The 25,932-nt window shown below is 44.6% G+C and overlaps 1 protein-coding gene across 1 annotated transcript in view; it reads right to left on the reverse strand.

Moving 5' to 3' along the window:
- LOC311247735 (neuronal acetylcholine receptor subunit beta-2-like) overlaps positions 1–25,932 on the reverse strand; it is a gene marked incomplete at both ends in the record, with an annotated part of 141,967 nt that overhangs the window by 41,521 nt on the left and 74,514 nt on the right. Inside the window, 1 exon segment of the mRNA XM_084338739.1 lies at positions 2,148–2,289. Within this exon segment, the coding sequence (XP_084194865.1) occupies positions 2,148–2,289 (142 nt within the window).

Consider the following 25,932-nt stretch of genomic DNA (forward strand, 5'->3'; position numbering starts at 1 on the left):
GAGTAGAGTAGAGCAGAGCAGAGTAGAGTAGAATAGAGTAGAGCAGAATAGAGTAGAGCAGAGTAGAGTAGAGCAGAGCAGAGTAGAGCAGAGTAGAGTAGAGTAGAGCAGAATAGAGTAGAGCAGAGTAGAGTAGAGTAGAGCAGAGCAGAGCAGAGCAGAGCAGAATAGAGTAGAGCAGAGTAGAGTAGAGTAGAATAGAGCAGAGCAGAGTAGAGTAGAGTAGAGCAGAGCAGAGCAGAATAGAGTAGAGCAGAGTATAGTAGAGTAGAATAGAGCAGAGTAGAGTAGAGCAGAGCAGAGTAGAGTAGAGTAGAGCAGAATAGAGTAGAGCAGAGTAGAGTAGAGCAGAGTAGAGCAGAATAGAGTAGAGCAGAGTAGAGTAGAGCAGAGTAGAGCAGAATAGAGTAGAGCAGAGCAGAGTAGAGTAGAATATAGCAGAGCAGAGTAGAGCAGAGTAGAGTAGAGCAGAGTAGAGCAGAGTATAGCAGAGTAGAGTACAGTAGAGTAGAGCAGAGTAGAGTAGAGCAGAGTAGAGTAGAGCAGAGTAGAGTAGAGTAGAGCAGAGTAGAGTAGAGCAGAGTAGAGTAGAGTAGAGTAGAGTAGAGCAGAATAGAGTAGAGTAGAGTAGAATAGAGCAGAGTAGAGCAGAGCAGAGCAGAGTAGAGTAGAGTAGAATAGAGCAGAGCAGAATAGAGTAGAGCAGAGTAGAGTAGAGCAGAATAGAGTAGAGTAGAATAGAGCAGAGTAGAGCAGAGCAGAGCAGAGTAGAGTCGAGTAGAATAGAGCAGAGCAGAATAGAGTAGAGCAGAGTAGAGTAGAGCAGAGTAGAGTAGAGTAGAATATAGCAGAGCAGAGTAGAGCAGAGTCGAACAGGGACGTGCACAGGACTTTAGAGGGGCAGGTGCTCAAAGGCTGAAAAGGGCACTACACTTGTGTGTATATATTCGGGCGGGGGGCCCCCTTTTTATGCTTTTTGGGGGGTTTTGGTGATCAAATATTGAATATTGAACTATAATAATCAGTGCAGGAGCTCACTTATCCTTGAAAGACACTTTTATCACTGACTTAAAAGGCCCATACATCTCCATAAATGTTCAGGGGGGAGGGAATAAGTGCTTACCCTACAGACCCCAAGAAGTGCTGTATATTCTGTATTGTTTAATATAAATGTATTTTTTATTCCAATCCCGATTTGTATTTAAGATTCCCAAATCCCATCGGACTTGACTTCTTCGTGTCCCTCAATGAGTGTAATACCAGCATTCAACTGTATGCGCCACAGCGGTTTCTATCATCATCATCATCACTACCCACGCTATGCATAAAATAATATATAGGTCCGCGGAGAGGCACGCTGAGGAGGCCGTGCAAACTGCAATGGAATATGGGGCATCGCTCTCTCTTTACCTAATATTTTGATTCTATCCTGACATTTTTCAGTTGGAAGGGCAGTCTATATGCGTAACGGTAAAAAAATAAATAAAAAAAAAAATCCAAAAAGGGCACTTTTTTGATGAGGCTCAAAAAAGCAGGTGCTCAGGCACCCCTTGGCCTCTATGTGTGCACGTGCCTGGAGTCGAATATAGTAGAGTAGAGTAGAGTAGAGCAGAGTCGAATATAGTAGAGTAGAGTAGAGCAGAGTCGAATATAGTAGAGTAGAGTAGAGTAGAGTCGAATATAGTAGAGTAGAGTAGAGTAGAGTAGAGCAGAGTAGAGCAGAGTAGAGTAGAGTAGAGTAAATGTAAATAGAACAACATAGAATATGAATACACAAAAGTGAAACCCTTCACTGTTCTATAGCTTATTTAGGAAGCTAGTGACGGCTGGGATGAAGGAGAAAGTACATCTAGGGAGCCTACAGTAGACGGGGTGGTGGGAGCCTCTCAGTATCGATTGGGCCACATGTATAACCCCTGACTCATACAGATGAGAGAGGTCTTTTACCAATGACTGACCGTACTGCTGTATTGTCAGGATGAAGGTGAAGGGTAGGACCCACACACACACACACACACACACACACACACACACACACACACACACACACACACACACACACACACACACACACACACACACACACACACACACACACACACGCACACACACACACACACGGAGAACATGCGTGTGCACACACTCACCACACTGATGAGCTGGGCCAAGGACACCATCAGCTGCACTGTCACCAGCTCCGAACCGTTGGTCGCCGGGCGGATGAGTTTGTTGTAGTGGGCGGGGTTCAGGAGGTGCTCCACCAATCGCTCCTCCGTGTCTGCCCCGAGGCTGCCTGTAACGAGAGATCATTGGTTCAGAGAGACCACCGTGGCCACGCCCATCCGTCCCGACTCCCTTTCTCTCTCTCTCTCTCTCTCTCTCTCTCTCTCTCTCTCTCTCTCTCTCTCTCTCTCTCTCTCTCTCTCTCTCTCTCTCTCTCTCTCTCTCTCTCTCTCTCTCTCTCTCTCTTTCTCTCTCTCTCTCTCTCTCTCTACCCTCTCTCTCTCTCTCTCTCTCTCTCTCGCTCTCTCCTTCCCTCACTCTCTCTCTCTTTTTCATCTCTTTCTCTTTCATATATATCTCTCTCTCTCTCTTTCTTTCATCTCTATCTCTCTCTCTTTCATCTCTATCTCTCTCCCTCTTTCATCTCTCTCTCTCTCTCCCCCTCCCCCTCCCTCTGTAGGAGGCTGTAGTCACATGAGTGGAGGGGAGGTAGGTGAGCACAGCTGTCACAACAGGACACAGAAGGAGAGAGAAGATGTTTGACTAAGAGACACGACACTGTGTGCTCTGTCCCTTTCGCCGCTGCTATCCCTCTTTTCCTCCTCTCGTTTCCTCTCTTGCTTTCCCTTTATCCATATCTGTTTATCTCTCTGACATCTCCCCCCCCCCCCCCCCCCCCGCGCCTACCTTGACCCCCCCTTTCGTCCCTGTAGCGCTGCTGTGTGTTCAGTTCACTGAACAGGAATGATGATGGCCTCAGTGCCTGGATCAATGACGACTCGAATCATTCCCCGTAAACTCAACCTCTATCCTCCTCCTCTCTGTCCTTTTTTTTCTCTCCATCTTCCCATCCCTGACGGCTCTCCACCGTTATTACCCCTATAGCTTCCGTTCTTATTGCAACTGTCATCAATACAAACCCTTCTCGGAAATCTATACAGTTCAACGCGGTCTGTATGTGCTGTCGATTTGTGGTTCCATTTAGACCGCTGAAGCAAAGACTTCCAACGTCTTCATATTTATCCACGCTAAGGATCTGTACCCAACCCACGTCCTGGCGGCCCAGGGACGGGGCAGTGACACGCGGTCGTGACATCGCGGGTTCAAACCTGGTTCATGACCTTTCGATATCACCCCCATCTCTCCACTTAGTTAGGGAATTTTAGCAAGATGTTTGGACCATCTGTGAAAAAATGTATTACCAATAGCTTTCTTCACCAAAGTGTTCCTATAGGTGTCTACTAACACCTCTCAATTTATTCAAACCCAAATCCTCTGGGGAAATTCTGGAGAGCCAATCAAAGTTAAGGAGCCCAGGGGGCTTGGGCGAAAAATATGAAAAAAATAACAATCAAATATTAACGTGTGGGGTGACTAACTAGGGGTTTTCAGGGGTGCTGAATCTATTCCAACCATTAGTTTTGAGTAAAATTGGCTCCCTGGCCATAAAATATTGGTATACCCAGAGGGCTTGGGTGAAAAATATGAAAAATCAAATATTAACTTGTGGGGTGTCTAACTAGGGTTTTTCAGGGCACTGAATCTATTCCAACCATTCGTTTTTTAGTAAAAAACTATTTTTTTCTCCATAAAAACATATATTTTTACTTTATTCCAAGAGAAATGTAACGTTACATAGAATGGAATGGTATAGAAATGTGCATTATTGATACATGGTTTCAGTTCTTTTTTACTAAGCCAACTCCTCATCTTCCTCGCTCCTTTTCTCATCTGTCTGGTTGTTATGGCACTCTCCTTTACCCTTGCCACAAGCAGATATGCACTTGACCCCCTGTTTTTTACAGCAGCACCTGTGTGTATTGCAGTCTCCCTCACAGTTGCAGCTGATGAATTTCAGGAGATAGTCTGGGGCAATGGGGTCTGTGGTAGAAACTGGTGCATAGCCTTCTTCTCCCAGTTTCCAGCCATAGTCCAGAACATCCAGTGATGGACTTTGTAGTAGAAGCCAGTCTCTGGTTTGGAGATATGCCCGGAGAGAATGTTGTGCTGCTGCTGCTGTAGTCGGGGCAGTTTCTCAGGGCTGATTTTCCCTGCTGCAGCCCGCTTGCTGAACATTTCAAATCTCAAGTCCCCCAAGCCTTTGGGTGGTTTCCCATGGAACATGAGTTTGAATATTTCACAGCCGGCTGTGATGATAATATCTTTCTGGGCTTGGATGTCAAGAAAAACTTCCATGGCCTTCTCAGCTTGGTCCGTCTTGCAGAGTGTGCGTGGCAAAGTTGGTTTGCTAAAGCCAGAAATTGCAGACACGGTATCACAGCCTGAGAAGCTGTGTAGAAAGAGCAGATATTTCCTGTATTTCTCTGGGAGGGCCTCTTTCCAACATCGTAAGACACATTGTTTGCTGTTGTGAAGAAGACTGAGTGGTCTGCATTATGATGAATGAGCATAACCAGGATGTCCGTATCCTCAGCTCTCCCCTCAACAGCGGACTCTCTTGCCTCATCTAGAGCTGCCTGGATGATAGAAGTGTCTGCATCATCAAAGCATTGATGTACACGGATTCCATTACTACTGAATGTCTCAGTTAGAAGCAGGATAAGCTGGGCCTTGTTGTTCTTGTTGTCAACTTTTCTATAGGAATAATGCTTTGGATGTCTGGGCGAATCTGGATGTCACATGCTTTGTACGTCTGAGATGATCATGGTCCTTGGTCGAGTTGTCATATCCGTCAAAAACCACAGTGATCCGGAGGTGCTGGCTTCCCATGGCCTTCACAAACCGGAGGTAGCTCTCAGCGATGTCCTTCCAGGTGAGGTTAACCTCCCACTTGACATTGTGCAGGAGCCACCCACCATCAATCACAAGGCTTGTGCATGGGGTTTGCCCAATGGGTTCCACAAATGTCTTTAGGAACTTTGCTAGGGCAGCCTTATCTAGCTTTCGCATCTTCTGGTTTTTGTCAAAAAGAGACATCGGTGTTGGCGTCAACTCAAATAGCAGAGCTTCTTTGGTCTTGACTTCACGCTCACTGATGATGAGGCGGCTGAAGAGCCTGAGTGAGTCAATAACCAGCTTCGTCCCACTGACTTTGGGTCCAGATCTGAGGGTTGCTAATGATTTGACTTTGTACTTTGTTTGCATTGTATCATTAACAGTTTTCCCATCCATCTTGGCCTGTATGGTTCTGCCAATCTCCTCTGCCTGATCCGCATTTACTGGGTCTCCGGGAGAGCTGCTAAACCCTGTAGAGAAGGACACCAGGGTCTTCCTGTCCCGTGTGTTATCGAAGGGGTTTACTTCTGCCAACCATCCAACTATGGTGGAGCTGCTAGCACTTTGACACCTTGACCCAGACAATACACTGCGTCTGTTCAACCTGTCTGGACGTTGGTCTTGCTCATCTTGCCCTAAAGAATAGAATTTGTTAAAAGTTTTTATTAAATTGAGATGTCACTCACAACATAGAATATGATTGAAAACTGCAAGTGCTTTCATCACAATGAAAAAGAAAACAAAAACGTACGATTTCTAGTGGATTTACTTCTTGCACCATTGTATAGCTCGGTTCTGCATTCCAAATGGCGTCCAAGCTTGGGGTCATCTCCGTTTTTCCAGTCTTGATGTAGTCTTCTGATTAATGCTTCATCGTCCACATCGTCAGAATAAGACAAAATCTGTGCGTAGCCTTTTTGGGTGACTTTTGAGAGCTTTTTAATCCCAGTGTCAGGACCACCACAGATGAAGCACCTTAAGCAACAAGCTACAGAATCCTCTTCCATGTTGTAGTCTACTAAAAGACAAGTGTCATGATTCGTGTCAAAACATACAGAACTGGTCCACACAGCAAGACTTATTGATGGAGTGAGTGAACTACAAGATTATCTTCACTGAAAAACTAGATCACCACACAAAGTCCAGCTGATCTTATAACCACTCTGATGCTAGCTATCTATCTAATGTTAGCTGTAAGCAAATTTTAGCTAGGTGAATGGTTGTTTATTGTTAGCAATAAACTAGAGAAAATGTATAAAGTGCTACATTTACAGTTATCAAACCTTTTGCCAGCAGAGGAAAACCAATTACTCTCCCAAAGAGTAGTTAAACGATCATACCTTAAATCGTTTTTGTTGTGCAGAAATATTTGCCATGATGCAGCACTCCTGCTCCCACATGCAGACAGTGTATCCTACTGAGCATGTGCACAGTAGGTGAACACTTATTAGTGTTTTGCAATATTTTCATATTTTATTTCCCAGAATAGAATCAAACCAACAACACCTCAGTCCCATACCGGTGATTATACCCTTTTTGCTGTACATTATAGCTTAAAATATATTATACTATATATATAATATACCAATATTTTATGGCCAGGGAGCCATTCTTACTCAAAACTAATGGTTGGAATAGATTCAGCACCCCTGAAAACCCCTAGTTAGTCACCCCACACGTTAATATTTGATTGTTATTTTTTTCATATTTTTCGCCCAAGCCCCCTGGGCTCCTTAACTTTGAGAATTTCCCCAGAGGATTTGGGTTTGAATAAATTGAGAGGTGTTAGTAGACACCTATAGGAACACTTTGGTGAAGAAAGCTATTGGTAATAAGTTTTTTCACAGATGGTCCAAACATCTTGCTAAAATTCCCTAACTAACTGTGTTTTACATCTAGTGGAGCAGAAATTCCTTTAACATACTGTAATCCCGAGATAAAATCCATACCCAAAACCTATAGTAAAGGTTACATTTTAAAAGTCTTAAAGGATAAGTTGAGACATTTCATTTTCGACAATGATTTCATCAATGATGCTGTTGATGTTGAGTCCTTTCTCAGCGCACCTTGAACCTGGAGCTGGATACCCACCAGTATGAATCACGTTCAAGTTCAAGTTCAAGTTTGTTTATTAAATATCACAATAAAATACACATACTTTATGGTGAAATGCTTGGTTCTGTATGAGCCCCTGAGAGTGTGCTTCATACAGTAAAAAAAAGTAAGTAAAGAGGAATATACAAGACAGAGAGAGAGATCAGTCTAGTCTAAGTGTCTTTAGTCTCAGCAACATTGCAATATACCTGTCGATCCTACCCTCAATCCTATATGTTACCATGGCAACATGTTACTCTTCTGTTCATGTTCACAACAACCATTAATACTTACAAACATACAGACTGATCTTACCTGACCCATCTCTCTCTCACAAATTGATCACCATACCACTCTCACCATAGTCTCGCCCCCCCCCCCCCCCCCCCCTCTCTCTCTCTATGACACCATGCTTAGGGACAGGCTGAGTGGTTGTAATGTAGCTCAGGTTGTATTCCAGTTGTTTTCCTGTTCAAATATTGCAAAGTTAATGTGACCCTATGAATATTTCAGCATGGTTCCCCCAGTAGACCCGGAGCTAAGGGAGCTGCGTAACACATATATGGATGCACACACACGCACGCACGCACGCACGCACGCACGCACGCACGCACGCACGCACACGTCACACACACACACACACACATACACACACACACACACACACACACACACACACACACACACACACACACACAGTTCACAAATGTGGAGAAAGGGTCTTAATTTAATCATCTGGTACAGAGTATTATATTATAGTGATAATCTCTATTTCAATAGTCAGCTCAGAGGGAGGGGTTGCTGTCTCCTCTCCTCTCCCCATCTCTCCTCTCCTCTCCTCTCCCCATCTCTCCTCTCCTCTCCCCATCTCTCATCTCCTCTCATCTCCTCTCCCCATCTCTCCTCTCCTCTCCCCATCTCTCCTCTCCTCTCCCCATCTCTCCTCTCCTCTCCCCATCTCTCCTCTCCTCTCCCCATCTCTCCTCTCCTCTCCTCTCCTCTCCTCTACTCTACTCTCTTCCTCTCCTCTACTCCCCTCTCCTCTCTTTCTCTCCTCTCTTTCTCTCATCTCCTCTCCTCTCCTCTCCTCTCGTCTTGTCTCCTCCCCTTTCCTCTTTTCCTCTCCTATCTTCCTCTCCTCTATTCCCCTCTTCCTCTCCTCTCCTCTCCTCTCCTCTCCTCTCCTCTCCTCTCCTCTCCTCTCCTCTCCTCTCTTCCTCTCATCAAGAAAGAAAGAAAGAAAGAAAGAAAGAAAGAAAGAAAGAAAGAAAGAAAGAAAGAAAGAAAGAAAGAAAGAAAGAAAGAAAGAAAGAAAGAAAGAAAGAAAGAAAAAAGGAGAGAGAACAAGAGAGAGAGAGAGAGAGAGAGAGAGAGAGAGAGAGAGAGAGAGAGAGAGAGAGAGAGAGAGAGACCAGCAGAGTATAGTTGGCTTGATATGGCCCACAGGACTGAGATATTAATATTGATCCTCCCATTTTCAATATCACCCTGCTCCAAAAACATTACACTGTGGACTGACTGGGGGGACGGAAGCAATACCAGCGCCAATTGTACAGAACACTGTGTTATAGAACAGGCCTGTCAGTACAGATGACAGACCAGGTATGGCAAGGTATGGCACTCGCCATACCTTGGCAAATACATTTATTTTTTTATTTTTTATAATTACATTTTCTTTTTTTGATTTAGAATTCGAATGTCAACATTATGAACGAAGCTTCGAACTATTCGGTACAGTGCTAGCATGTTTTAATATAGTCAATTATCTCACTTTTACTAGGTGACTTTTACTATAGGTGACTAACTCAAATATGTCACAAAAAAAAGGAAAATGGACATACAGACGTTTTTTAATCAAAGGGCAGCAGAGACAAGTGATACAGGGACACAGGTAAGGTCTTACAATGGCTTAGTTATTATAACAGTGCAGTTCAGCATTCAGTAACCCATACTTTTTTTGAACATGTTTTTGATAGTTACATTCTGTTGAACACGCACCTCAAAACCGTACCTAAGGAAAATTGGCTCAATTGCAAGAAAAATAATAGACAGTTATGATATTACATTCTGCATAATTTGTATGCAAAATATTGTGGTTCCCTGCTTTAGTCTGTTGACACATTTCTATACTAAAAATGCTTGTGTAGTCCTGTGTCATACCTAAATGTCATATAAGTGAATTGTATAGAAACAACTCACCAAAAGTGACTATTGCGCAACTGATTTGACAAAAAAATCCACATAGGGGGGGAAACCCCACCTTCACCCCCCCCCCCCCACCCCCACCCTCCCTAAATGCCATACCTTGGCTTTTACTGAAACGACGCCACTGCGACAGGCTACATGTTAACTGAAACACAGGCGGCCAAAGGTGTTCCTGTGTGGAATTACTCATCAAAAACACTTATATTTTCACAACACTGTCACTATGACATTTTGCATTATGCATTTACTTGTACTATTGAATGAACCTCTATTCTTCTATTCTTTTCATCCATAAATCTACATCATATCCTATCAGATTATCATGTCATATCTGCATTCCCCTGTCTGCTCTACAGACCTTGAGATAGAGTATAGGTGGCATTTGTCCAAAAGCTGGGATTGAATCAGGAAACCCTTGCTATCAGGCTCTATTCACTCTTACACAGATCTAGGCTCTATTTAGACGCACACACACACACACACACACACACACACACACGCACACACACACACACGCAAGAGACGTTAGGGACTGCAACGTCCTCTGCTTCACCGAAACATGGCTCACACCGGAGGTTCCAGACCACGCGATTCAACCGGCAGATCACTTCTTTATCCATCGCAAGGATCGGACATCAGCAGAGTCCGGTAAACAACGTGGAGGAGGTATTGCCTTCATGTTTAACAAAAATTGGAGCGATCCAACTAACGTGAAGGAATTATCCAACCACTGCTCCCCAGAACTGGAATATATAACCATCAAGTGTCGTCCTTTCTTCCTCCCGAGGGAGTTAACGGCGATCGTCCTGATCGGAGTGTATATTCCACCCCAAGCCAGCAACAAGGTTGCGCTCTCCAGACTCCACGACGAGGTAAATAGAATACAAGTGGCGAATGTTAACGCCGCCATTTTAGTGCTGGGAGATTTCAATAGCGCCAATCTGAGAAAGGTATTGCCTGACTTCTATCAGCATGTGACTTGCAACACCAGAGGCGGTAACATCCTAGATCACTGTTACACGCAATTTAAAGGTGGCTACAAGGCTCATTCTGATAGTGGCTTTGGTAAATCAGATCACGCGTCCATCTTTCTTTCACCAAAGTACAAACAGAGAATTAAAAGTACTCCTGTAGTCTCGCGAGAGGTGCAGAAATGGGATTTGACGTCAGAGGAGACGCTCCGGTCAGTGTTTCACTACACAGACTGGAATGTGTTCCGCGACACAGATAACATTAATGTCTACACGGAAACAGTGCTGGACTATGTTTGTACTAGGGTGAAAGAAACAATCCCCACTACCAAAATGAAAGTTTACCCAAATCAAAAACCCTGGGTAGACAAATCCGTCCGTGAAGCTCTGAGAGAGCGCACCAAAGCATACAACGACGGCCTAGTGGCAGGCAACATGAATGACCACAAGGTGGCGCGATACAACGTAAGGAGGACAGTGTCAGAGGCAAATGACCTCAATACCTTCTATGCGAGGTTTGATGCTGGTAATAACAACACCAGCTCACAAGCCTCGGCAATGGGGGGGGGGGGGGGTCGGCTGCTGATGGAGGCGCAGTGTTCAGGGTAACAGAGCATGAGGTGAGGCGGACCTTTAAAAAAGTGAATATCAGGAAGGCAGCAGGTCCGGACGGCATCCCCGGCCGCGTCCTAAAAGTCTGTGCCGACCAACTGGCCCCAGTATTCACTGACATATTTAACCTGTCCTTAGAACAGGCTGTCATCCCCACCTGCCTGAAGAAGTCCACTATTATCCCTGTACCCAAAAAATCCAAGCCTGCTTGCCTCAACGACTACCGCCCTGTAGCTCTCACCTCCATAGCCATGAAGTGCTTTGAGAAGCTAGTAAAGGGCTACATCTGCTCCTCCCTCCCCATCAACATGGACCCCCTGCAATTTGCATACCGCCCCAACAGGTCCACGGAGGACGCCATAGCCCATGTGCTGCACACAGCAGCATCACACCTGGACAAGAGGCAGGGGAACTATGTGAGAATGCTATTCATCGACTACAGCTCGGCATTCAATACCATAGTCCCCTCCATACTCATAGCCAAGCTCAGGGACCTGGGCTTGGGCTATGACCTCTGCCAGTGGGTCTTGGACTTCCTGACTGGCAGACCCCAGGTGGTGAGAGCAGGCAACTGCACCTCCTCATCCATCACCCTCAACATAGGGGCCCCCCAGGGCTGTGTTCTGAGTCCCCTCCTCTACTCCCTGTACACACACGACTGTGTGGCTCAGCGGAGTAGCAATACAATCATCAAATTTGCTGACGACACAGTGGTGGTGGGCCTGATCTCTGCCAACGACGAGAGGGCCTACCTGGAAGAGGTCAAGGTCCTGGTGGGATGGTGCCAGGAAAACAGCCTCTCCCTGAACGTCAGCAAAACAAAGGAGATGATTGTGGACTTCAGGAGGTCGGGGGTCAAGGACTACAGCCCCCTCAGCATCGACGGGGCACCGGTTGAGAGAGTCAACAGCTTTAAGTACCTTGGAGCCTACATATCCGAGGACTTGACATGGACCACACACATTGACAGTGTTGTGAAGAAGGCACGACAACGCCTCTACTTCCTCAGGCGCCTAAGGAAGTTCCAAGTCAGCCAGAAGATCCTTAAGAACTTCTACTCATGTACAATAGAGAGCATCTTGACCGGCAACATCACCTCCTGGTTTGGGAATAGCACTGCACAAGACCGAAGCAGACTACAAAGAGTGACACGTTCAGCCGAACGCACAATTGGAGGGGGGCTCCCCACCCTCCAGAACATTTACTACAAGCGTTGCAAGGGCAAGGCTAAGAGAATCATTAAAGACTCCAGTCACCCGAACAACTGCCTCTTTGAACTGCTGCGGTCAGGCAAGCGATACCGGAGTCTCAAGGCGAGCACAGAAAGACTCAGAAGAAGCTTCTATCCCCAGGCCATCAGGCTGCTAAACGAACAATGAATGAACACTACACAACAACAACCACCAAACGCACATAGCACACACATCCACACGCACACACTCACTTTAAACAAACACACTGTAGCACCCACTCCACACACTTTATAGCACACACCCACTTTAAACAAACACACTGTAGCACCCACTCCCCACACTTTATATTTATGGATGAAGGATTGCACTACAACTCGTACACCTTACTGTAAATTGTACCTAAAATTGTACCTCATCCCATTTCTGCTTTGCACTAGATAGTACTGTACATTAGTACACTGCATAGTATTGTGTATTGTATATTATATGGTAACTCAGAACATTGTACATATGTCTATACCGAACACTGTGACCTCATTTTTCTTCTTCTAAATTCATGCTATATTATGTTATTATGTTATTTGATACTATCTTGTCTAGCACAGTCTCTGGAGCGTAACAGTAAGAAGCATTTTGTATGAAAGTATTCTGTACTTCTGTATGACAACTATTAAAGAACTTGAGAACTTGAACTTGAACGCACACACACACACACACGCACGCACATGCACGCACACACACACGCGTGCAGGCACACACACGCACACGCAAACACGCACACACACACACACACACACACACACACACACACACACACACACACACACACACACACACACACACACACACACACACACACACACACACACACACATCTTGCCCTAGGGAGCTCTGCTTCGGGATGAACGATGACATGGCATTATATTACCAGAGCTTACCACAGTCTGCAATAAAGGACATCATTTCCATTTGATAATGTCACTCATAACAATATGATACAATTTGAAACAATACAATTATGATGTGAGCCTATAACAATGCAATATTTACTGACCATAAACCATAAGGCATTGTTATCACTCGGGACAGAGGCCACCAACTGAGAAAATGGGAAAGAAAATAATGTGTGCTTGTGGCTGTCTGACAATGACACTGAATAGACAGCAGGAGTCTTTATTTAAAGCTGTCTTCACAAATCAAATAGATCAGCACCGGCTGGGCCAATGGTTCTCTATGGAGAGAGCAGAGCGGTGGTAACTCAGCGGCCGCGCTATCCTTGGCTTCTCGCAGCGCTCAACATCACCACTCATCACTCTGCTCAAAGTTACATTTATAGGCTCAACATCACCACTCATCACTCTGCTCAAAGTTACATTTATAGGCTCAACATCACCACTCATCACTCTGCTCAAAGTTACATTTATAGGCTCAACATCACCACTCATCACTCTGCTCAAAGTTACATTTATAGGCTCAACATCACCACTCATCGCTCTGCTCAAAGTTACATTTATAGGCTCAACATCACCACTCATCACTCTGCTTAAAGTTACATTTATAGGCTCAACATCACCACTCATCACTCTGCTCAAAGTTACATTTATAGGCTCAAGTTCACCACTCATCACTCTGCTCAAAGTTACATTTATAGGCTCAAGTTCACCACTCATCACTCTGCTCAAAGTTACATTTATAGGCTCAAGTTCACCACTCATCACTCTGCTCAAAGTTACATTTATTGGCTCAAGATCATGCCACTCATCGCTCTGCTCAAAGTTACATTTATAGGCTCAAGTTCACCACTCATCGCTCTGCTCAAAGTTACATTTATAGGCTCAAGTTCACCACTCATCACTCTGCTCAAAGTTACATTTATAGGCTCAAGTTCACCACTCATCGCTCTGCTCAAAGTTACATTTATAGGCTCAAGATCATGCCACTCATCGCTCTGCTCAAAGTTACATTTATAGGCTCAACATCACCACTCATCACTCTGCTCAAAGTTACATTTATAGGCTCAACATCACCACTCATCGCTCTGCTCAAAGTTACATTTATAGGCTCAAGTTCACCACTCATCGCTCTGCTCAAAGTTACATTTATTGGCTCAAGTTCAGCACTCATTGCTGCGCAGTTACATTTATTCAAGATCACCACTCATTGCTGCGCTTAAAAACACATCGTGTACACATCGACAACAGGGGCGGGGCTAGGGGTGGCTACTTGGGCTAAAGCCCTGAATGTTTTCTGAAAAGCCCCAAATCTATTTTCACAAAAAAAATATATATATAATAACAATTAATCATTGTTAGATGAAAATATGTTTGCACCAGATTTAGCAGAAGCTAATTTCCATCTGTAGTCTATCCAGCTGCTAACTGTATTTGAGTGAGTTAAGTCTTGGTGTTATGGTAGACTCAGACCTAAGCTTTAAATCACAATCAACAAGTTGACAAAAACACAATTCTTCCACCTTAGAAACATAGCTAAAGTACGGCCATTTATAAATCAAAAGGACGCTGAAAACCAGATCCATGCCTTTATCTCAAGCCGACTCGACTACTGTAATGCACTCCTTACCGGCCTCCCGAAAAAATACGATGATAAGTATTTTATTGCAATGCACTATTGCATTATTTTATTCTATTTTACTAACTATTTTATTGCACTGCACTATTTTACTTTGTATCAGTGATAATCAAACCGTAAACAAAGACGCATATTAACACTTTCAGCGCCAGATGGCACTGTTTACTGTTACTGTTGAAGGGCCAGTGCCTTTTAACATGGGGATACGTGGCTGTGTTTGCAGGCCTAAAGCTATATTATATATTATAGCTATGGATCTAATAATATAGTCGATTGTCATTGAGTTTCTTCCGGTCAAGATGCAAAAAACAGATAATTTTTCCATCCATACATTTCCGTTTTATACCGTCGTGAATATGAGTGTAGTTTCAGGGTGGTCTGGTGTCATTTCCAAATGACACCAAGCCACATCGTTTCAAATGGAGTGCAATAGCAGCCGCAAGGTGTTAGGTGGCGGTATTGGACTTTTGAGATCTCAGACCCATCCCCAGTGATAACACAGGCTGCCGGCATGTCTTTATGAATGGAAATATCGAATAAAAGAAACAATTACGATGAAAACCCGACTATACTCTGGTTTTCGGGGGTCCTGGCGCTCAACATTTGGCGAGTTAACCCTAGATCTTAGATCCTAATATGAAAAACAATGTGATTTAATGTTCTATGTCTTACCTTGACTTTGTCTATTTTACTGCTATCTATTTTATGCTTTATGTCTGCACTTTATGCATTGCTCTTGATCTGCCAATGTTGTGCTCATTTTATGCCTGTCTTTTTGTACTGCTGTGAAGCACTTTGAGCTGCAATTCTTGTATGAAAGGTGCTATACAAACACAGTGTATTATTATTATTATTATTATTATTATTATTATTATTATTATTATTATTATTATTATTATTATTATTATTATTATTATTATTATTATTATTATTATTATTATTATTATTATTATTATTATTATTATTATAAATTATTCTAGTTTGCTTCATTAATTAAAGGGTGTGAATTTAAGTGTTCTCTAGTGCCTTTTGTCCGCTTTAAGGTGGTGGTATAAGTTAAAGGTTGTGGTGTCGATTGTCGAAGTAAAAAAAAATCTATCTGGGCTAAGCCCCGGATCTCCTACAATCCTAAATCCGCCCCTGATCCACAATAAACTGAACGGGTCAAAACACGCAGATGCACTCTACAAGAAGGGCCAGTGCCGACTCTACTTCCTCAGAAGGCTGAGATCCTTACATTTCTGTACAAGGATGTTGAGGATGTTCTATGAGTCGGTGGTGGCGGGCGCCTTCTTGTACGCTGTGACCTGCTGGGGGACGCAAACAGGCTGGATAAGCTGGTCAGGAAGACCAGTAACATGGTAGGGGTGGAGCTGGACTCTCTAGCGCAGGGGTTCTCAAATTTTTTTATACCATGACCCCATTTGATTTAGGATTTTCTTTGGTGACCCCACACTTAATGTATCGCATAATTTCAACATGGAAATAAGCAATATCAAAATAAAAGCACATGTTGTTGAACTTGATCATGCATATTTATTAGAAAATTCAATCGCAGCACTATGTTATCAATGAAATTAATTAATATTATCAACAAAAGCAACAGAATTGTTTCTGTATAAACATTTATAAAACAAGGCCTATTTAGCCAAAATATGTTGCCAGAACATGAAAAGAAAATGTGTTCACGGTAAATGGTAAATGGCTGCTTTTTTATATAGCGCTTTTATCCAAAGCGCTTTACAATTTGTTACTCACATTTTACCCATTCACTCACACATTCACACACCGACGGCGGAGGCAACCATGCAAGGTGCCGACCTGCTCATCGGGAGCAATTAGGGGTTATGTGTCTTGCTCAAGGACACATCGACACACTGCCCGGGAGGAACGGGAATCGAACCGGGAACCTCTGGATTGCCAGATGACTGCTCTACCTCCCGAGCCACTGTCGCCTGTTCATGTGTGCTTTAGCGGAGATCCGCTTCTACTCTGAAAATCCGGCCTCACAGAGGTATGTTGGTGACAAGCTTTCTCAGTGCAGCATTACACAACACTGGGTACTCGTTCCGGACTGATATCCAGAACTTTGCGAGGGCCTATACAGTGAACTTTACTTTCAGTAGCTCGTCGCACGAAAGACAAATTACCCCAAAATCTCCGCTGATTAATCTGGAGTGTCACTAACGGAGTTTCGTAATCCAGCTCATTATCAGCACATTTCTCTGCCAATCGGTTGTTTTTGTCTGCAAGGAAAATCTGCGCTTCTTCTCTGAGTTAAAAAAGGCGATTTATTACTCTGCCTCGAGATAGCCACCTCGCTTCAGTGTGGTATAGCAGCTGGTTATGTGCAGAGCCCATTTCATCGTGACCAACCGGCACCGCTTCTGACAACAAACCTATCCATTGCGAGTCCAGGTTACACACAAAAGACCACACCCCGGGCCCCGGGCCCCTCCCGCGACTATACATGCACAGGATGTAGTGAGATGTGTATTGGAATACTGTGTGTCGGCCTCCATTGATGAAGGGGCGAGACATGGCAAACACACACAGCTGCCGGGTGGAAAACTCTATCTGAGTTAAATTTTTTTTTGTCAATGTGCGACCCCACTGTCACCTTCCCACGACCCCACTTTGGGTCGCAACCCGTAGTTTGAGAACCGCTAGCGGTTGTGGCGGAGAGGAGGAGCCTTGCTAAGCTCCATGCCATCAGGGACAGACTTGGCTGACAGATGGAGCACGTTCAGAGCTAGACTAGGCTCAAGGTCACCACTCATCGCTGTGCTTACAGTCAGGGGTGTAGCTCCAGATTCTGGGCCCCATGAAAGAATGTATTTGTAGGCCCCCAGTGAATGCGAGCGTGTGTAAGTGCGAGAGCGAAAAAGATTTTGGCCATTTTTTTATTGATGAAAACGCATACTATGGTTTTTACCTATACATTCGGATCAGCAGTTCAGCACCTGCACTGTTTGTGGGTGAGCCTAGTAAAGGATGTCGCATTGCGTTCATCTTCAATGAATGGACCAATGCAATAGTCTACCAAAGCCCCCCCTCTCTCTCTATATATCTCACACACACACACACACACACACACACACACACACACACACACACACACACACACACACACACACACACACACACACACACACACACACACACACACACACACACACACACACACACACACACACACACACACACACACACACACACACACACACACACTTCAGAAACAAACATAGTATCAATGAGAGCATCAATAATACACCTGAGTGATGTCTAGTAAAAAAAAAAAAAAAAAAGTGCTGGGCCCTTGGAATCATCCTAAGCTCCCCCCCCCCCCCCCCCCCCCCCCCAGCTACGCCCCTGCTTACAGTTACATTTATTTAATCTTTGACCAGGGTTACCGCTGACGTCCTCAAAGGAGTTTACCGCCACATCAATACTACACTGCACCTCACAGTGAGAAAAGAGTATCGTCACAACCTCAGCCTACAGGGTTAGGATCAGGTTACGGTTAAGGAGTGTTTCTAGTTATTAGGCTTAGATGTACAGCTGTAGGTAACTTTTTCTAATAAAAGGTTACCACAGCTGGGTAATGTGAGAGAGTTGTAGTCCCACCACTGCACAGTTGCCTTTTGAAAGTTCCTGTGTCATGTGAGAGGCAAGAGAAGAGTAACAGTAAGAAGCATTTTGTATAAAAGTATTCTGTACTTCTGTATGACAACTATTAAAGAAACTTGAAACTTGAGAAGAGAAACACGAGAGACAAAAGCAATACACAATGGCAACATAATGTTACAGTGGGAGATAAACCAAATCCCATCTCTTTGATGATAAAACCAAGAGACCTCTCTCTCTGTTAAAGTTAGAGGTTCTATGTAGGATTGCTAGTAACTGTCTAACTGCATATATAACTGTTTCCATTAGAGGGCGCTCTAGGCGGAGCCACTCATGATACCACCAGGTGGCGAGTATGTAAAGAGATGTCTCCTCCCCCTCTATCTCTTTTCCACCAGCCTCTCAGTGAGAGGAGAACTCTAGAACTGCTGTTTAACATGTGAATGAATAAACCACGCCAAAGGCTAAAGATAGAAACCATGGCCCTCATTTATCAACGTTGCGTACGCACAGATATGTGCGTAACCCGTGCGTACGATCATTTCTAAGCAAAGTGTGGGACTTATCAATTTGAACTTGTGCTTGACTTTGTGCGTATATCTACGAACAGCTCGGAGCATGCGTAGCTGGCGCCCGGTGGTAGAATATGTTTACAACGCGGAAATAAGCACTGACTGCGCTCCACGTAACTCAACTTGTTATTATTTTGCGCATAGATTGCAGAAATACGGGATCGTTTTGATTATATTTAAAAGGCTTTGCCATTGTTAAACGTAATAAGTAGAACCCCGAAGCTGTAAGCAGAATACAAGTCATATGAACACCCACGATATAGTGTTCTTCCCCCTTCCTATAAGAAAGAATAAAAAACGCATTGCAACGAGAACAGAGGTTATTTGTAAATCAAAACGTTCCCGTATTTCTGCAATCTATGCACAAAATAATAACGAGTTGAGTTCTAACAAAGAACGTATTACATGCTGGGTAGGCTGATAGAGTAAACTATGATATGAATATGATATGATATAAAGGTATACTGGTCCGTCCGAGGATAGCGAGGAGTCGGATAGCCATTAAATGCCATTTGAGAATATAGGCTATTAATGCAAAGCGACGGCCTATAGCCTATACATATTATTTAATGTTTTCATAAGCGTAAAGATACAACAGCTAGATTAATGATCAAGTTGGTTTACTGTATGCAGGGCTTCGCAGGGCTGTGCCATGTGTTATTAAATATGCGCAAGTTACTGTTGCATAATGTAGGCTATGGCTGCTATTATATGTAATTCATATAGGCTACCTAATACCGACAACAAAATATATTGTATGCCTCTAGTACAAATCATATTATACCCGGTAGCCAATCGAACAGAACGAATAAAGGCATTCATATTCCAGCATGGTTATAATGACACACTAACGCCAAACAGTGGTTAACAAACGGTCTTTATTAGTATTTTGAGCTGTCCAGGCAGAATTGCAGCAATGGTCTGAGGGAGTCTTGATATCTGACATCACCATGTACAAGTCCGCCAGCCTGTTATTTATCCCATAACACGGGTTGTGTCTTCTTGGTTCCGTGAACAATCTCGCTCGTGGAGTTTCTCATAGTTCGCTCGGATCAGTCCATTATTTCACATCCCATGGGGGGTGTTTCATGACCATATATGGATAATCATGCACGAGCATTGACGGTAGAACAAAGAGGTATTTATCAACACAGAGGAGCGTAGGACCCGTGTACGCACGGTTGATAAATCCCAATATTTCTGTGCGTACACACATTCTAAATTCTGTGCTTACGTACGAACATAGAACACTTTCTAAGAATTGTTGATAAATGAGGGCCCATGCCTCTTGACCACATTATTGTCGCCCCATAGCCAGATTCTGTCAACAGGTTATGGGCCAAGATCACGCCGGGGTGAAATAATAAGGGTAGCAAGCTTAGCTAAAGTATAGGCTAGGTTAGCACCGGGAGCACCGCGTGGCTAGACGCTAGGCCAAGAAGAGCTAAAGCTACGCCTACCATCAACCAAGAGGATGGCGACCAAGGGAAGGAGCAAATGGCCCTCATTCAATGGAAAAGCAGAGGACTACGAGCTCTGGGAAGAGCGCATGTTATGCTGCATGCACGGTGCGGGACTGAAGGCGACGATCTTGACAGCCCCCATGGGACCACTGACGGCGGAAGAGCAAGCCCTGGACGACCAGCGTAACGCAGACGCGTACTGTGAGTTAGCGCCACTGCTCGACGACACAAGCTTGGGGCTGATATTCCGCGACACTAAAGACAAAGGCCGAGAAAGCCTGGGGGTGTTGAGAGAGCATTACATCGGGCGAGGAAGACCCCAAGTCGTGGCCCTCTACATAACACTGACAGGACTGAGGAAGGGGCACACCAAGACGGTGACCGAATACGTCATCAGAGCTGAGCAGGCCATGACGGCATTGAAGAGTGCAGGAGAAGCACCAAGCGATGGGCTAATGATGGCGATGGTGATGAGAGGACTACCGGAGCTGTACAAACCGTTCACACTCCTGGTAACACACGGTTCAGCGGACATGACACTGGGACAGTTCAAGGCCAAGTTAAGAAACTTCGAGGCCTCAGAAGATACCCACCCAGCCGCAGCGGAGGTGGGAGAGAGGGTGCTGAAGGCCCGAGCGACGCCAAGGGAGAGGACCAGGACCACGGCGGAGCTGGCGATGCGGAGAGAAAGGCCATCGGAGAGGCGACTGCACAAAGACGGTCTGGTGTAGCTTCTGCAAATCCACAGGGCACACAGACAGAGCGTGCATGAAGAAACACGACCAAAGCGTGCGATACGCGCATGGACAAGATGGCGGCAGCGGACACGATGGCGGCGATGGTCGACGTGAGATGGATCGAGACGACGCCCGGAAAATAACGGGACAAGAATACTTCGCTTTCGGGGCGCGGACAGCATGCATCGCCAGGCCGGCGCAGCTGCAGCGGGCCCAGAGGAAGGGACTGATCGTGGACACAGGTGCGTCGTCCCATGTCATCAACGACAGGAGTCGGTTCAAGAACTTTGGCAACACTTTCCACCCGGAGAGGCACAGCATGGAGCTGGCAGATGGAATGCGCACCTACGGGTTGGCGCAAGAGAGAGGAGACGCACAGGTATGCCTCACGGACAGTGGGGGGCGCCGGCGTACAGTGACGTTAAAGAACGCTCTCTGAGGCGCCCTCGTGGCGCATACCATAGTGCATCACGCACCCGGGTTCGATCCCAGCTCCCGTCGTTATTTGTCGCATGTCCTCCCCACCTCTCCTCCCGTTCGCCCTCTCCTCTGTCGGTACTGCGTGACCAATAAAGCTGTAAAAATGCTAAAAAATTATAAAAAAAATAAAAGAACGCTCTCTACGTACCATCGTTCCCACATGGACTATTCTCTGTAATAGCTGCTACTGCAAGCGGTGCCAAGGTATTCTTCGATAAAGGTAAACATTTTCTTGTAGAGCCTGACGGTACATGGTTTGACATAAAGATGTACCAGAGAATGTATTATCTGCAAACAGAGTGTAATGACAACGACAAGTGTAATGATAATAATGATATGTGTAGCGTGACGGTCAGTCACGATATTCAGACATGGCACGAGATTATGGGTCATTGTAATTACGAGGATTTACTGAAACTGCAAGCAGTGACAGAAGGCATGCACATTGAAGGTGAAAAGCGTAGACCTGACAAAAAATGTGTAGTGTGCAAAACGGGGAAGTTTACTCAATCGAGAAACAGAAATCCCACAGAAAAAGTAAAGGTACCACTTGCGCTAGTTAACACGTATCTAGCCGGTCCAGTAAGCAACGAGTCCATAGGAGGCTTTATATGTACAGTCTTTTACAGAAGTTTGTTTACTTTCTCAAAGCAAAGAGTGACACACTCCAGGCCACGGAGAAATTCCTGGCAGACGTAGCCCCTTATGGTAACGTAAGATGCTTGAGGTCCGACAATGGAACCGAGTTCACAAACAGAGAGTTCCAATTACTGTTGAGAAGGTACAAGATAAGACACAAGACGTCATGTCCATATCCCCCACACCAGAACGGAGTGGCAGAGAGGAAATGGCGCACCCTTTTCGAAATGGCTAGGTGTAAGCTAGTAGACAGTAACTTACCTAAGAGCCTATGGCATTATGCGGTGCAAGAAGCCGCTTACACCAGAAACAGGTGCTTTAATAAGCACACGGGCACCACCCCGTATACAGCACTGACAGGAAAGAAGTGTAATCTAGCTAGAATGCACCGATTTGGATCAGTGTGTTATGCGTACCTGCAGGACAGGGGAAAGCCCGAGTCCAGATGTGAAAAAGGACTCTTTGTAGGGCACGACAAGGGAAGCCCCGCTTTCCTAATTTATCATCCCGGTAAAGGGAGAGTGCAGAAACACATGCTAGTCAAGTTTGTCACAAAGACAACATGTGAGAGCGAGACACAGACAGAGGAGCCAGAGCTGGACTCCAGAGTAAGGTGTGAAGAAACAGCCCAGTGTACTTAGCACGGTCGTGCAGGCAGACAGTCAGCCAACCCCAGAGGGCGATGACGAGGAGCACCCGAGGGTGACGTCAAGTGCTCCAAGCAGTGGGAGGTATCCCTCAAGGGAACACAAACCCCCAAAGTATCTGACAGACTATGCCCGGAGAGGGAGTGACGAGGATGACAGTACACTTACCACCGTTGATTACTGCTACAGCGTAGTCAGTGGGGTAACCCCGACCTTTAAAGAGGCCATAATGTCCCCTGAATCAAGTAAATGGGAGATAGCAAGGGATGAGGAGATGAGGTCCCTCCTAGAGGACAACCACACCTTTTCTCTAACCAAGTTACCAGAGGGCAGACAGACAGTGGGAGGGAAATGGGTGTATTCAACCAAGTTACCAGAGGGCAGACCAGGGTGCGATCCAGGAGGGGAGCCCGGGGAGCTATAGCTCCCCTAGATCAGACATCAGCTCCCCTGCAAACTTGATTTGCGATTTTTTGGGGGGTCTCTAAATTACTATTATATATTATTCACTGACAGTGAAGCTGACAGAGCAGCAGGAGGCGGGAATCGGATCATCTACAGGCGCGCCGCGCAATTACACCTGCGGCTGGTGCTGCTCCGGTGGCCGTGGGGACTATTATTAGTTAAATATAAATCATTGTTTTGAGATTCACGTCACTCACAGTGGTGACTGTGGTGGGCGTCAGCGTCACTGCAGGCAGCCAATGTATCGATTTGTCGCAGCCAATGTAAATGCAGCAAGCAAATAAATGTAGCCTATTAGGGTCTTCAAATATGATATGAAATATGGGCGCGTTTCCTAGTGGTCGAAGCAAGCTCAGTGACTCGTCAGTCGAGAAAATAATGCTTGGGACCAGGAGTATTTCATATTGTTAGTAAGTCAGGAGTCTGAGAGATAATCATCTCTATCTAACTAAATAGATATTTTTTTTTAACGTGTAAATATTGACTGCCATACTCTTTTGATGTTTTGGATTGTATTATTTTCTTTGTAAAATGTTTTCGGAGAAGTCATCCAGTGTGCTAAAACAACCCTAAGTGGGAGTGTTAAAGTTAGAGGTTCTATGTAGGATTGCTAGTAACTGTCTAACTGCATATATAACTGTTTCCATTAGAGGGCGCTCTAGGCGGAGCCACTCATGATACCACCAGGTGGCGAGTATGTAAAGAGATGTCTCCTCCCCCTCTATCTCTTTTCCACCAGCCTCTCAGTGAGAGGAGAACTCTAGAACTGCTGTTTAACATGTGAATGAATAAACCACGCCAAAGGCTAAAGATAGAAACCATGCCTCTTGACCACATTATTGTCGCCCCATAGACAGATTCTGTCAACACTCTCTCTTTGATGTAACTACATATCCTGAGTTCATGTATGATTGATTGATTGAAAACTTCATTAACAGATTGCAGAATGGGTACAATACAGTACAGCTCAATACAAACCAACATCACCCCCATCCTTCCTCCCCCATCATCACCCCCATCCTTCCTTCCATATTCCCCAAAGATAACACCTACAGTTCCGGCTCATTTCCTCCACATTACCAATACCAATATATTTTCAGACATGTACCGCATGAAGAGGATGAATTTGTGTTGTATTTGACGATGATGACAAATCTTGCAAGTTAACCAGATCTCATTAGGAGTAGAATCACCAGGGACCTGATGATTCCATTCAGATTATTATCAAATGATTCTCTATACATCACAATTTCTGCTATGATCCCATTCAGTAAATTGTAATTAACATTATTCTTTACGCCACTTCACACACAGCATAATACCTCTAAGCAGTGTTATTAAATAAAATATCAATATCATTTTCTGTTTAAATTAACACTCAATCCCATGGAAAATAACACTCAAAACACAGAAATCTGGACTTAGAAAAAGTAAAAGTTAGCATTGGGATTAATACATGAATTGATTATGATTAGAGTCAAAAAGTCAGGGCCAGCATTACTCATGATGGAAATAAAGCTGATTGCAGCAAACCGCGCAATGTAACCATGAGAAGATTCACATGCATCACATTAGATGTACTCTGCAAAACTGTCTCAGAATGTAACTCCTCCACCTCAGACATTGACCCTATACCTACAGCTTTCTTCAAACGGGTGTTTAATAGTGTTTCAAGCCCTGTGCTAGATATCATAAACACTTCCCTTAGAACTGGTATTTTCCCAGATGCCTTTAAAACAGCAGTTGTAAAGCCACTACTAAAAAAACCTAACTTGGATAGTAATGAAATGGCAAATTATCGTCCAATATCCAACGTACCATTCATTAGTAAAGTACTTGAAAATATAGTTTCAGTTCAAATAAATTCCCTTCTTGAAGAAAACAACATCTTAGAAGAATTTCAGTCAGGATTCAGAAAATATCATAGCACTGAAACTGCCCTCACCAAAATAATCAGTGACCTCAGGCTAAACTCTGACGAGAATAAGATCTCCATCCTTATCCTACTAGATCTCAGTGCAGCATTTGATACAATCGATCACAATATTCTAATCGATCGTCTTGAAAACCATGTCGGTTTCTCAGAACATGTGCTAGGCTGGTTTAAAACATACATCAGAGGGAGGAAATTCTATGTTAAACTAGGAGATCACTTGTCTGATATATACGACAACAACTATGGAGTTGCACAAGGGAGTTGCTTAGGTCCTTTACTCTTCTCCCTTTACATGTTACCGCTAGGTGATATCATCAGAGAACATAATGTAGATTTCCAAATGGATGAGTAAGAACTTCCTGAAACTAAACGAGAACAAAACGTTAGGTTATGAGTATAACCAAGTTCTGTTAGTATAGCGACGCTCGGCGTCACTCTCTGCACTGTCCTCGCACACGTGCACACGCACTGAATAAAGACCACAATGTACCTTTAATCCCAATATTTGTCTGACCACACCCCTATCAGCTTACCCATATAAGCAGGGGTGGGGCCACCCACTCGCCTCCTTCGCAAGCTTTCACCACAAGGCGAGATCAAGGGCTGCAGCGGCGTCGGACGCCGAGCGTCGCTATACTAACAGAACTTGGTTATAGTCATAACCTAACGTTCTGTATCGTATTAGCTCTCGCTCGGCGTCACTCTCTGCACAAGGGAGGCCGAGCGAGAGCCATCGGCCGACA

Source organism: Notolepis coatsorum (genome assembly GCF_963971535.1).
Source record: "Notolepis coatsorum genome assembly, contig: SCAFFOLD_360, whole genome shotgun sequence".
NCBI classification, from domain to species: domain Eukaryota; kingdom Metazoa; phylum Chordata; class Actinopteri; order Aulopiformes; family Paralepididae; genus Notolepis; species Notolepis coatsorum.